The sequence below is a fragment of the Pseudopodoces humilis genome, chromosome 11, assembly GCF_049639895.1.
Source record: "Pseudopodoces humilis isolate 2021_Gansu_Grassland_sample_001 chromosome 11, ASM4963989v1, whole genome shotgun sequence".
Classification (NCBI taxonomy): Eukaryota; Metazoa; Chordata; class Aves; order Passeriformes; family Paridae; genus Pseudopodoces; species Pseudopodoces humilis.
Window position 1 is genome coordinate 24032045 of NC_142210.1, and position 14624 is coordinate 24046668.

Here is a 14624-nt window from a genome sequence, read left to right on the forward strand (position 1 = left end):
CCTGTTTTAGAGCTGTGGCTAGAGTTTAAAAAGTAAATACTGTCCCATCCCCCTTGATCCTCCAGGACATTGCTGTTTGCTTTGTGATTTTGGGTGATTTTGGGTGCCAGTTCCTCCCTGCGTGCAGGAGTGAGATGGGAACGTGCACATCATCCCAGCAGGAGAGGGAGAGGGGAAGGAGCAATGATGCTCTCGCTGTTGGTCCCTGGGGAACCCAGCCCTGCTGCAGCATCTGCAAGGCACAGTGAAGATACTCAAAGTTCAGATTTCCAGAAAATGACCAAATATTCAGAGCTGAGTCTCTCTCTGCAGGCTCTGAGTAATGAAGGAACCCAGAAAAAGCCATTTTCAAAGCTCTTTGAGGGAACCCAGCACATTTTTACCACCAGTGTCTTTTCCTGCAGATTTCTTTTTGTCCTGTAAATCAACAGCTTCCCTTCAATTTATTTGAAAGTTCCCTTTGAATTTTGCATTAAAATGTTACATATTGTGGCTGCCCATCCCTGGAAGTGTCCGAGGTTGGACTCTGGGGCTGGGAGCAGCCTGGGGCAGTGGAAGGTGTCCCTGCCATGGCAGGGGTGGCACTGGATGGGATTTAAGGTCCCTTCCAACCCAAACCACTGGGTCTCTGATTCTGTGATTTTAAGACAAACGTAACAAATTCAAAACAAAACTAGTCGCCCTGCAGTCCCACAAGTTCATTTTAACTCTTCATTTTCTCTTTGCTGAGCTGGAGTCACATGGCTCAGAACTTTTCCTGAGTTTTAAAAGGTTTTTTTTTTTTTCTCAGAGTGCAATAATTCAGTAAGAACTGCATGTACTTTGGTAAAAGCTTTAAAACCACAGAATCCTATAAAGTCTGCAAATAGCTTGACTTTTGCCTCATGAAAATAATGCAATAAGTCAGTGTTTAGGAATTTTGAGAGAATGGTTTGGGTTCAGATGAAAAAAATTGATTAGCAGGGACAGAGTTGTGATTTGCTGGTGCTTGGCATTTTCTAATCCAGGTTTATCAGAGATGTTCAATGTTTCTGATCCATCAGAGATGTGGATCTAGAAGATGTTCCTGAAAATAACCTCAGGGAGTATCTGTTTAAACATAATTATTTTACCAGATCCAAACCGCAAGTCCCAGGCAGAGACACAGCATCAGCACAAAGAGCACAACGTGCCAGGGTTAAACCTCTGCTTTCTGCTTCCTCAGGATGGAAAATGACCCTGAGGCAGAATGTCCTGTCCCACTGGATGATTTAAAATCTGTCGTGAATGGCAACGAAGAACATGAAAAGCTGCAGGTTAAAATCCAAGCTTTTGAAGAGAAAATAAATGTGGATAACAGCACCCCTGGCTCAGTGAGGAGATACAGCCTGGGCCAAGTCTCTAAAGAAGAAAGGAAGGATATGAGGTTTAACAGGTATGGCTCTGGAAAATGTGTGTGGGGTTCAGGGAGATCAGTTTTGTCATAAAACTTTATCCAAACGTGGAGGGTTTGATCTGCTCATGAAATACCCACAAGCAGCATAAACCTAATTTTAACTGATTTTTGCATCCATGAACTTAAGGGCTGGATGAAATCCTTCTAAATCCCAGAATCACAGAATGGTTTGGGTCAGAAGGGACCTTAAACCCCATCTCATTTCACCCCCAGCCATGGCAGGGACACCTCCCACTGTCCCAACCCCAACATCCAGCCTGGCCTTGGGCACTGCCAGGGATCCAGGGGCAGCCCCAGCTGCTCTGGGGAAAAACCCATTTAATCTGTTCTGTGCCCTAAAGCAGCAAAAAGGGCAGGAAAATAACTGCATTGAGGTAGCACAGAAAGGAAGATTTCCTGGGGTGTTATCACTAACAATATTTATCAATGACAGCAACGTGACCCTCATGGTCCTCAGGCTGTCCCTGCCCCACAGCTCCACACAGAGCTCTGCTCTTCCTGCTCCAGGATTTGCCCTTTCAGCCACTTCTGCCCTCTTTTCTCCTCTCCATCCCATCAGGGATCCAGGGCAGGAGGAGCTGGAGGCTGGGTTGGGGTTCAGTGAAGTGCTGCTGGTTGGCATTTTTATGATGTGATTGGTAAAGCAGCCACGCCACCCCCGGGGTTATAAGATCCTTGCAGAGGGGCTGCCTCGCTCCCCCCGTGGCAGATGTTGGGATATGTGGATATCATTTGGATATTATTGCATTTCATTTGCTTATTAAAGCTGTGGCTTGAGCTTGGCTTTTGAAATGCAGATTTGGCAGAAGGTTCTTGCCCCTGGCTCGGTGAGCCCCACACTGGGCTCTCTGAGGCAGCTGCACAGAGCAGGTTTTGGGGGGATTTTTGTGTCCTGCCTCTATTCCAAGCCCTTTTCCCCTTCCTTCCTCGCTTGTTCCCCCACAGGTCCAAGAGCCTGGCCCTGCACGCGCTCAGGATGAAGGGGCTGAGCTCGGAGGGAGGGCCGGATGAGGAGAACGGGGACATCCCTGCTGGCATCTCCTTCTCCGAGATCTACCTCAGCCAGGAGCACGAGCAAGTGCCTTTTGGGGTCCACCCCGAAGCAGTGCACGTGGGGAACCCCCTGGTTTCACACCAAAGTGCTGATTGCCCCCAGGCAGCCGATCTGCCAGAGCTGACCCCGGAGAAGGCCCTGGAGGGAAGGGCAGCCACGGGCCCTGTGGAGTACCAGGACAAGCTGTACCTGCACCTGAAGGAAAACCTGGGCAAAGTAAAAGAATATGTGATGGAGATGGGGAGGAGGATTCCCATCCCTGAGCAGTGTGTGATCGAAGGTAAGCGGGATGAGCCTTCCCGGGAGCTTCCACATCCCCCAGGCCTCCCCTCAGGGCCCAGGCAAGGGGGAGCAAAGACCCTCCAGCACAGGCAGGGAGGAACAGCAGCTTCAGAAAACAACGTCCTTCCCAAATGGAATCTTTTGAAACCTCCCAGGATTCATTTCCCTCAGGGACACAAAATGGAATCTTTTGAAACCTCCCAGGATTCATTTCCCTCAGGGACACAGCATGTCTTTGCCTCTCCCAGACTCCTGTGGAGGCTCAAGTGAAGATTTCCTTTTGGATGTCATGGGCAATGAACCCTGAGGGAAGGAAGGGGACATTCCCAGCTCCAGGCTGGAGCTGTGGAGCTGGGTTAGGCATCAGGGATGGGTATGTGCTGGACAGCCCACGTGCCATGGGAATGCTGATCCAGGAGGCTCCTGCTGGGCTGGTTTGGGGCAGACCTGGGGCTCCTTCCTCGTTATCAAGTTATTAAATCAGCTGGATTGGGACAACAAAGGTCAGGACCCTCAGGGCAGCACATTCCAACCACAAAACTCCCTGAGGGCACAGCAGGGTGAGATCCCTGTGGGTTGGGTTGGATCCCATCTCACCGATCCCTGGGGTGCTTTAATGTTTGCTGCTTTCATCCCTGGTGGGTCTGTGATCTGCTCCTCTTTGAAGTGAATGGGTTGGGTTGGGTTGGGTTGGGTTGGGTTGGGTTGGGTTGGGTTGGGTTGGGTTGGGTTGGGTTGGGTTGGGTTGAGCTGGGTTGGGTTGGGAATCTCCTGCTTATTCCCTTTGAGGTGAATTTGGGTGCATCCAACCCCTCACTGGCAGCCATGAGCTGTTCACAGCCCAGCCTTTCCATGGGCCACGTTCATCCCAAAGGGCAGCTGCATCAATCAATTCAATGTAATTTAATTTAATCAATTACATTTTCAGTCACTTCAAACATCACCTTCTAATACAGAGTCACTTCAGCTCCAACAGCCTCAACTGAATCTGATAAAAGATTTCTTTCCTTTCTCAGTGGTCAAGAAGTGGAAAAGCAGCTTCCACTCAAAACAGAGATAGAACTCTTTCTATATATTTCAAAAGCTTATGCTTCTGAATAATTTCCTAAATACCTTAAATTCCAGGTTTAGTAGTTGAAATAGTTATTTGGTAGAATTAAAGATAAAACTTGTGTTCTATAAAATTCCAGTGAAAACATGAGAGTGAACAACGTGGCTTTTGAAGTGCTGAGAGCTCTGACCCCGCATTAATGAAATCCCATATATTGAATATTTTTTAATGTATTGCTCGGCTTCCTTTCTGCAATACCTCTTATGATACATCCTAGGCATGTGACTATTTCTAAATTCATTCAAACTATTGTAATTTCCTGAAAATCCTCAACTAGCATTCTTATGGAAATTCCTTGAGCACACATGTGTGCAGAGCAGAGATTTATGGGACTCATTCTAAATCTGTTGAAGAAATGCAGCCCAGCTCATTCCACAGGGGACAGCTCTGTTAATATTCCAGGTATTGCATAAACCTCTCCAAAAACCTGCAGTTATTGCACTTGAGAGATCCCAAACTCTAACAGGGCCCACTCAAAGGCGTGTTTTACATTTCACCAACGTGTTTAGCAGAAAACACAAGATTAGAAAACATGAATAAACATAACTGGCTGATTTTATGTGGGCTGTGTGGGAGTCTTGAACTGGAAATTTAATATGTAAGACATGGAAGATATGAAATTATAAGAACTCCAGAGCAACCCCCTCATGACACAGAGTATTTGAAGGAAATAGCAGCAAAATGTGTTCCCAACCTTTCCTTTCCTTGCTCAGGCCTTTCCTGGGATTTCAGGTGGCAGCTCTGGGGTGTCAGCAGGGTGTTAATGGCACTTAGAAGAATTTCCCCTTAGAAGGGGTGATGGGCCAAATTCTGCTCTCTTAACCAGAATTCCACCCCTGCTTGTGTTTCTGCTGGCAGTGGGGTCTGACCTGGGGCAGCCTCTCTGGAAATGGGGTGAATTCCTCATTGCTTAACCCCAGACTGGGGGCTGCTCCAAAAGGGGATGTGCTGCTGAGGACAGAACCCTGGGAATATCCCAATTTCCCTGTAGAACCCCTCAGATCTGGGCACTAAGGTCACAGGGGAAGGTGTCCCTGCCCAGGAGCTGGAGGGGCTCCAAGGTCCCTTCCAACCCAAACCATTCTGGGATTGCCTGCATTAATTAGAGCCTCGGTTTGAAGGATAAAGGATAAGAGTGGCTCAGGAGTGTGAGGAAAATCCGAGACCTCCATGTGGAAATAAATGGACTCTGCAGCCTGGAAAAGAGATTTGCAATATCTCGAGTGACTGGGAGGATTAGCTGAGTGTCTGCCCTGATCCAGGTGCTGGAGAAGATGCAATGAAGCTGTCAGAGGCAAGTTCAAAACACACAAAATAGGCACCTCTGCTCTGTTAAATTGTCTGTGAGTTGCAAATTGGCTTTTTTGCTCTTGAGTCAGATGTTTGCTGTGTAGGTCTTACCCCTCACGGAGTATTTTTGCTTTACAGGGTGTGATTTGCAGGCTCCTTGTTGACTTCTAAGCTCATTCAATTTATATTCCATGTCCAAATGGATGCAATATTAACTGGAGTGTCAGATTTTACAGCTGGGAAGGGCTGCAGGTTAAGAAGTGTCAGGGTGGATCCATGAACTGTCTGTGACATTTTGAAGATGCCTCGTACAAACCTTGAAAAATTGCCATGTCAGCCCTGTTGTTGAATATTTACTATTTTTGGCTGGCTGTGCCTTGGGCAGAGGAGAGCTGTGAATTGGGTGATGATCCTACAGCAGGAGCAGTGTTAGCACTGGGCTGCTGGCCAGAAGGTTTTATCCCAAAGAAAAGGGCTAAGCCGGGGGTGTTTCACAGAGCAGACAAGCTGCAACACCAGACTCATGTGCATAAGGGAATTCTTTTGGAAAAACACTGCAGTCAGAGAGGGGATTTGAGAAAGAAAGAACCCAAACCCACAAAAATCCATTTATTGGTTCAGTTCCTGCTTAGTTTGAAGCCTTGTGCCTTGACCCAGATCTCTGATGTACCTGAAGCAATTTGAGGTGTTTTTTTCACCTCATGTCCATCACTTAAAGCCTCTTAATCCTGGAGATCTTTTCCTCAAAAGAAGAGGAAAACAACAAGCCACCATATTTGTTAGGCTCTATGGTTTTCACAGAGCTCAGCAGAGTTTTCCTCAGCCCATATTTTTTGGGATGGGTTGGGATCCTGTATTCTCCTGGTACCTCCAGAATGTTGCTGGTGGCAGCTGCCCAAGTGCTTCCACCCCAAAGCAGGGCAGGTTCTGGGGTGATTCTGTGGCTATTGGTGTCCTGACCTGCTGGTTTGGGGACAGCCACATCATCCAGCTGGGATTGAGTCCACTCAGTTTCTCCTGGCACAGCCCCTGTTTCCTGCAGGATTTCTGATGTGCTCTCCTGGTATCCCACACCTGCCAGACCCGTGCCCATGGGTATCCTGCCTTTGGGAGTGGCTGGGTGCAGATGATTCCCATCAGGAGCCTGCACAGCTGCTGGATTTGGTTATAACAAATGTTTTCTGCTGTGGTTCTGCTCGGGTTTTAGGTAATTTGGATTAAAAAAGCCACCATTGATGCCCAGAGCTCAGAGCTTTGCACATTGAGTGAGCTGCTGGAAAGAAAGCATTTGACAATATCTGTGTGTCAAGGATGCTGAAGGATTTGCCATCTCCTCCTTTGGAAAGGACAGAGCCCTGGGAGACCAGGGAATCATCTCCCCCTCGCTCACTGAGGCCACATCCAGTGACATCCAAGGAAAACCATTAGAACCATTTTCCAGCAGTGCCATGCAGGAGGAGATGCATCCAGCAAACATTCCAGGGGATTCCTGGCAGGGGAGGAGGCGGCAGGCGGAGCAGGTTGCAGCGTGCTGGCCCCCAATGTGGTTGTTATTATTTTATGTGGTTCTGAGGGGTAATGGGGACCAGATGACAGCCTGGATGGAAAAGCTCATTGCTCCCCTGCAGTGCTCACCCCTGCTCCGGCCTGATAAATTCCAGCATTCCATCAGCCAGACCCTGATTGGGAACAGATGGGCCTCGGGTCCTTCAGTGGGATCACAGAGCTGGGGAGGCTCAGGAGAGCATTCCCAGGGAGCAGCACCGCTCTGCTGGCTCCCAGCAAACCTGAGCTGGCATTCCAGCTGGCAGGACTGGCATTCCAGCCGGCAGGACTGGCATTCCAGCCGGCAGGACTGGCATTCCAGCTGGCAGGACTGGCATTCCAGCTGGCAGGATTGACATTCCCAATGCATCCCAGAGCTGAGGGAGGCACCAGGGACAGCAGTGTCACCACTCAGGATGGCCACCGAGCTCCTGGCGATCCGCATCGTCACACCGTGGAGAAATTCCCAGGGCTGCAGGCAGAGTGTTGGGAATCCTCACACACCCTGGGAGCCTCTCAGCCACCCTGGGAGCAGCCCTGGAAACAGGCTGCTCTCCTGGTGGGCTTCACCTGGCAGCTGGGACACTCCTGTGGGTGGTGGCATCAACCAGAGCACTTGGGCTTGGATGGGGCTTGGAGCAACCTGGTCTGAGGGAAGGAAGGGGGGGTAGAACAGGATGAGCTTTAAGGCCCTTCCAACCCAGTCTGTGATTCTGTGATGATTTTATGACTTCTGAGCTTCTGGAGTGGATGTGGAGTCTGTGCTGGGTGCTCCTTGTTGGTGCTCACCCCCACTACAGCCCTGCCTTCTCCCTTGGTGGTGGTGGAACTCACTGGAGGGGAAACCTTGCCTCAGAGTCATGCCCTGCACACGAAGTTAGTACTGCTAAAAACAATATAAAGCAGCATTTCTCGAAGCTGCTTGCTTTAAAAATTGCCCTCTCCTCCTATAAACGCATTTATTGTTTGCATACTTTTTGTAACCCGAACTGAAGAGGTCAGGCAAAGGAAACTGAGGAAGCTGAAAAAGCTTAAACCCCAAATTTAAAAAGTTGCATCCATTTCTTATTGGTTCCATGTTTATGCGTGGGTTTGATTCTATTTAGGAAATTTATGAGCATACTTTTACTCCTATTAACAGATTTCATTTAATGGAAAGGATTACCAATGTAAATCAAATAACACATTAATTGCTCCCAGAGCCAGTGACTCTGTACCCTCCTGGTTCAGCCCAGCATGTGAAGCTGGAATAGGTAACAATTAACAGCTCTACTGACATTCTTCTGGTTATATTTTGTTCCTTTTCCCCAGGCACAACTACTCATTTGTGAACTTTAAAATTGCAACATACATTCCCTTGTTTCCTGTAGGAGAAAGGAGTTGTTGATATTCCCTTGGGAAGGCAGAGACTGGCCCAGAGCTGGGCTGAGAAACGTTCCTTGGCTGGAGGAACGTTTCCTTGGGGTCTTGATCAATCTTCTGGGGCATTTGGTGACTGTGTGGGGTGGGTTTGTGTCTTGGGGTGCTCTTCACATCTTCTCATGTTTTAAAATCCTTCTCTTGTGGTGCTTGGACTCTCCTGCAGAGCCAGGCCGGGCTGAGGAAGGAGGAGAGCTCAGCAGACAACGAAAGGACAGGAGAAAATGTCTTAAAGTGCCAGAGGGCAGGGTCAGATGGGATATTGGGAAGGAATTCCTGGCTGGGACAGTGGGGAGGGGCTGGGATGGAATTCCCAGAGCAGCTGGGGCTGCCCCTGGATCCCTGGCAGTGCCCAAGGCCAGGCTGGATGGGGCTTGGAGCACCTGGGACAGTGGGAGGTGTCCCTGCCATGGCAGGGGTGGGATGGGATTTAAGATCCCTTCCAACCCAAACTATTCCATGATCCTGCTGACACTGGAATGCCATTCCCTGCTGTAGATGGAACCTGGCAGCTCATGGCAAGCTGCTGAAAGGTGCACACAGCAAACATGGGTCCTCTTCACAGTGGTTTAGAGTCATTTTTAGCTAAGAGTCATTTCCCATCTTGAAACATCAACTTTTCACACACATGGCCCAAGACCAAGCCTCCATTTCTGCTTGAATGCATGAGTGAAGGTTTTTTTAGCATCAGTGAGGGGTCTGCAGTTCAGAGGAGCATCTGTCAACAGCCTCCTTGGAAATGTCATTGCGTGCTTTCATGTGCCCCAGGATTCAGGATGGCTCTCATTAACCCCTCTGGCTTCCCAAACTCCTCTCTTACAGTGTGAGCAGGTTTGGGTAAGAACTGGTGGGTTTGGGTAATTAAACTCAAGTTTTCCCCATAGCCACTAACCCAAGTGTGTGGATTTTATGCCATTAATCCAAGAGAAGTGGATTTCTGCCCCATTTTTCCCTGCTGGCGTGTGTTGCTCACAGGCCAGCCATGCAGGGATGTGACTCAGACTCTTCTGTCCTGGTGAGTCACCGTGGGGAGAAGGGGGAAGGAATAAAATGCTCAAAGAAAATCTAACTGGAAAAATGAGTTGTGACTTTTGAGAAAACGTGACTAAGCGCAGACGGTTTCTGGGTCTCCTGACAAGGAGAGGCTGAGGGCAGAGGCAGCCTGTGTGTCCAGCAACAAACAGCCTTGGAATGCTTGGTTTTAACATTTTCCATCTAATCAAGATGTGAATGCATAGGAGGGAAATGTAATGAACTCAGCATTTCATGTAAAAGTGTGACATGTGAGGAATGACTTTACCAGAGGTACAAAAGAATGCGTTGCCAGAACAAAGTGTCAGTGGTCAGATTGTCACTGAAAATGCAGAAAATGTAAAAGTGGGATGCTGGAATCTACCAGAAATGCTACAGGGAGGCCAGATGGCTCTGAGGCTGGGAGCAAAACCTTCAGAAGCTGGCAAGGGGAAACCATTTAATCATCCTTTGACAAAGCTGCTTGGGTTTGCTGAGGAAACGGCTTCACATGGACAGAGGGCAGGGATGGATGGGATGTTGGGATGGAATTCCTGGCTGGCAGGGTGGGCAGTGCCTGGCACAGGTGCCCAGAGCAGCTGGGGCTGCCCCTGGATCCCTGGCAGTGCCCAAGGCCAGGCTGGACATTGGGGCTGGGAACCCCTGGGACAGTGGGAGCTGTCCCTGCCATGGCAGGGGTGAGGCTGGATGGGTTTTAAGATCTTCCCAAACCATTCCATGATCTATAATATTTAGCAAAAGCATCTCAAGGGCTCCATTTCCAGTTAAAAGCATCACCTCAGCAAGGATGCCACAAGTGTCAGCCCCACATGGCTGGGGCATCATGGGGAGGGGTTTTCCAACAAACTTTTTAAATAAGGGTAAGGGATAGACAGTTTTAATGGATCTGGTGATCCCAAAGGCATGAGAAAACACAAGGACTATGAACAGCCTGGCTGGGCCGTGCTGCCCCTCCTGCACTTGGCAGTAAAGGGTTACTGGGTAAGATCTGAAGCACTGAATATTGAATTTCTCTCCTTTTTTAAGGGTGCAGACACATCAGTGCCCTGCTGGCTGCAGGAGTGTCCCAAATCCTGAGTGGAATGTTTTCCCACGTGGCTCTGGCAGCCCAGCACGGGCACTGAGTTTTCTCTCTGCTTTGTAGCTGATTTTCACACTCCATGGATTTCCTTGCAGACACTGGTGGGAGCTGTGTGGCAAAGCTGTTCTTCAGCTGTCCCCTGAAGGGCCACTACTGCCTGTACAGCAAATCCAGCTTCACCCTGGTGAGCCAGCAGCCTCCACTCTGGATCCACATCATGTTCCTGTTCCAGCAGGTGAGGGCCACACAAAGCAGGGCCACCCCTGGGCTGCTCACTGGGACAAGAATGTTCCGTGGTTAAACCCATTAAATGCCCCTCCAGCTCACAGACATTTGTGACCTTTGTGATCCCTCACAAACTCGGTGGGCTGGGCTGAAGTTATTTCGTGCTTTACCAGATTTTATGTTTTTGTTAAATACCCCAATTCAAACTGGCTGGGGAGATTGCAAAGTCTGGGGATAAAAAAAAAAGTGGGACCAAACCATATTGTTCTTATTCAGGCAAAACTTCCAGCAAGTGCCAGGTGCCAGGAGGTGGCAGTGGATTTTAGGGGAGCAGCACCAACCCCAAGGCTGCAGGAGGAGGTTGGAGGGGCAGAACCCACTGGGGGTTTTACTGCAGAGGTTTGGACTGAGCAGAATTTGTGAACCTGCTCAGAGCTGTTCTACACCCTTCCAGCAATTTTCCTGTGTTTAATATTTTTTCCAAGCACAGCCCAGTATCTGGACACGTGTGGAATTTCCTAACAGGTCACAAATAGTGTGAGACTAAGAGAAACCCCTACATTCACACTTGAAGGTGAAACAGGTGGGGTTTGAGTTAAAAGACAATGTTCAGTTTATTAACACACACAGAGCCTTTCACTGCAGTTCATCCTGTCCTAAGGCAGCCTTGGGAACACCCAGGATTTATCCAAAATGTAACACAGTGAGGAGGCTGTGCATGGAACAGCCTGAATTGCTCTGCCCTGTGTGTTTTCCTAGAAATAAATACTTTTCAAGAACACTGGTCAGTTGATTTAAAAAAATATTAATGGAGAGTTCTACTGTGTTTCAAAATTCCTGGATAGAAATTGGGAAATTATTAGTGCAGGACAGCAGGATTAGGCTGGATGAGTTTGCTCAGAAAGAGGAGACAGAAAGTCCATCCAGAAATCCCACATATGAAGGACATTGCCCATATTGTGAAATCCAGTAGTTGCAGTATGGAAAATCAGATTTGTTTGTGCTCTCTTATCTTGGCTCCTGCGTGGAAATAAATTCTTTAATTAAAAGATCACGGGGGAGATACAGGAGGGGCACAAATGTTCTCTCAGCCATGGTGTACCACTGGCTTGGTGAGCAGGATGCAACAGAGAACTCGGTGCTGTTGGAATACCAGGATCATTCACGGAGGTGGAAAGGTGGATCCTCACTGTGCTTTGGCTCAGGGAGCTCTGGAGGTGACAGTACCCACCCCAACAAGGTGTCACCCTGTCCTGTGAGTGCCCAGGTGCTGGAAACTCCTGTGCTCTGTGTTGAGAATGTCCTGTGGAGTTTTCCCTCCTGTGTTTCACCCTGCTCTCTGTTCAGGGCACTCACAAACTCTGCTCTTGCTGCTCAAGAGGCCTGAGGGAGCTCCAAACACACACACACAGCCCTGCAGGGCTGGGAAGCATCTCCTCCCTCTGGCTGGAAATGCCAGCTTTTTCCAGGGGGATGCACCTCACCCAGGTCTCTGTGTGCTTCACAGGGGCCAGTGCTGCTGGCTGGTGACAAATTCACATTTCAGTGCAGAACCACTGTGTAGGAGTGACAAATTAACATTTCAGTGCAGAACCACTGTGTAGGGGTGATAAATTAACATTTCAGTGCAGAACCATTGTGTAGTGATGAAAAATTCACATTTCAGTGCAGAACCACTGTGTATTGGTGATAAATTCACATTTCAGTGCAGAACCACCGTGTAGGGGTCATTGCAGGTAATCCTCAGTGAGCCACACACCTCAGAGACATGGCATGTGCAGTGAACTTCAGAAACCCCAAAGGCACTGAGATATTTGATGCTGGATCCGTTTGGGAGCCCACTGATCCATCAGAACCCCCCAGGGAGAGCTGGGCTGAGCCCTGGTTACTCTCCTGGAGTCCCCCTGTGAGGACAAGATGCTCTTTAGGAACAGCCAAGTGAGAAAACACCTGAAATAATTTTCAATGTTTTCTTCAGAGCCTGTTTGCAGAACCTTTGTCCATACAGAGCAGCTCTGTGCAAGTCCTGAAGGCCCTGTGGGAGAAGACGCAGCTCAAGGGGATGCACAGCTTTGAGACTGCCATGATCCACTCCACATTCCCACACCAGAAGGTAAGGGGCTGCTTTCCTCACAAGGGAAAAGAGCAGAAGGACTTGGCCCCACGTTTTGGAACCTCTGCACTAACCCCAGTGAGCCTTTGCTCTGCAGAGGGCCCTCAGAGCTGTTTTGTGCTGTGCTCTGGAAGGTCCCCAGGCTGGTTCTCCACCCCTCCACGTGAACTGATCCATGTCATGAGAACCAGGGCTGCTGCACGTGGGGCTTTTCCTGCTCACTCTGGAGCTCTAGGCTCAGCTTAGCTGCTGCTGTGGGGTTGGGCAGAGCCTTTGGAAGTTCACCCAGTTAAACACAGCCCTGGATTTTATGGAATTACTTGTCTGCACATGTGCCATTAGTTACCCCCATCGGCTGAAGGGATTACAGCCCAAAGCTCTTTTCTGTCTCCAGGATTCCTGTGGATGCTCTTTCCAAGCTATTAATCAGCTTCTTGGAAAAGGCCACTGTAGGATTGGAAAACAAATATCTATTTATCCCTGAGCATCTCCATCCAGCTCAGTTGGATGAAATGAGTTGTCAAACATGATTTTAAAACACTCTCTCTCAGAATACTGTGGGCATGAAGATGTCTGGTGGAATAAGATTAAATTACCAAAGTTATGGCTGATTTAAAACCAGAGTTTTGTTAGGAACACCTTCTGAACTCCCAGGATAATGTGGTGAAGAAGTGGGGAGACATCTGAGAGCAGCTTTGGGGCCAGTTTTAGTTGCACACAGAGGAGTTTGAGCTGCTGCTGAATCCAGGCCTGGCTCATCCAGAGGCTTTAGAGCAGCTTTGCTGCTCAGCACGGGCTTAACTTGAGCCCCTGCCAAGCTCCACTCACCCACAGTCAGAGCTGGTGCAGTGTGAAGAGTTTGGGGGAATAAAGAGCTTGGGGCAGAGCTGGATGGGGGGCACCAGGCACACACAGCCTGCAAAAAATCTGCCTGGAACATTCCCTGCATGACCTCCCCTTGCTTCTGTCATAATGGGAATTTGTCGTCTCAGAAGTTCTTCCCATTGCTAACAGGACTTCCTGAGATTGTGAATTATTGGGCAAAATTACTGTATTTGTTAATGTTATTCCCCTGCCAGTAGTCCAGGAAGCAAAATTCTGAGCAAATTCTGAGCAAAATTCTGTGATTGCTTCATCAAGCACAGCACTTTTAATTATCAAGGGCTTGAAATGCGTTGATGCGGATGCAGCATCGACACTGTCAGCTATATTTGAGACTAAGTTTTATGCATTGTGTTCTAGCAGAGTCTGAAATGCTTTATCAGGGTGGGATGGGATCTTGGGCAGGAATTCCTGGCTGGGAGGGTGGGCAGTGCCTGGCACAGGTGCCCAGAGTAGCTCTGGCTGCCCCTGGATCCCTGGCAGTGCCCAAGGCCAGGCTGGACACGGCTTGGAGCAGCCTGGGATAGTGGAAGGTGATAAATTTTTTTCCAATCTGGATTCTAAAGCATTTTTCAAACCTGGAGAGTAAAGTATGACATCAGTGCTTCCCTCCAGACTGAATTCTGAGCAATCTCTTCAGATGTGCAGCACCGTGGTGATCCCTGAGCTGCAGGGAGTACCTGGCTCACACAGAGCACGCTGTGTTTCACTGGGCAGCCTCCTCATGCCACAGAAAACATTCATTTATTTATTCATCCAGCGCAGCTCGAGATGTGCCAGGAGCAAAGCACTTCCAGATGTGCATCCTCCCACATTTCCTGGGGTTCTCCAGGGCTCCTTAGCAAAGGTTTGTGCCCAGCACAGGGGGAGCTGGGCTGAGCTGTCCCGGCTCCTCTGCGGTGCCTCCTGCCGTGGCAGCACCGAGATGGTGACTGCTTTACGAGCCCCATGTGATGCCCTCAGAGATTCCTTTGTTGCTCAGCCTTGCAAGAGCAGAATTCACATTTTTAAGCCGTGGGTCGCTCTGTTCTCCCCTCTCCTTTCGGTTCATGTGGCAGAAGGAAGGGCCACGTTGGCTCACTGAGGTTTTCAGGGTGATGGAGCAAGGGGATGAGATAAATCTCTCCTCTCCAATTAGGCTTTTCCCTCCTGAAA

General features: G+C 49.0%; 1 protein-coding gene across 4 annotated transcripts in view; it reads left to right on the plus strand.

The window, feature by feature from the left end:
* The window catches only part of VEPH1 (ventricular zone expressed PH domain containing 1), a 57261-nt gene that overhangs the window by 34526 nt on the left and 8111 nt on the right, over positions 1-14624 (plus strand). For all 4 annotated transcript variants that reach the window (XM_088060806.1, XM_005525133.2, XM_088060807.1 and 1 more), the window contains exons 9-12: positions 1205-1414; positions 2381-2769; positions 10345-10484; positions 12453-12587. In XM_088060806.1, coding sequence (XP_087916932.1) covers positions 1205-1414; positions 2381-2769; positions 10345-10484; positions 12453-12587 — 874 coding nt within the window. The remainder of the gene's footprint in view (positions 1-1204; positions 1415-2380; positions 2770-10344; positions 10485-12452; positions 12588-14624) is intronic.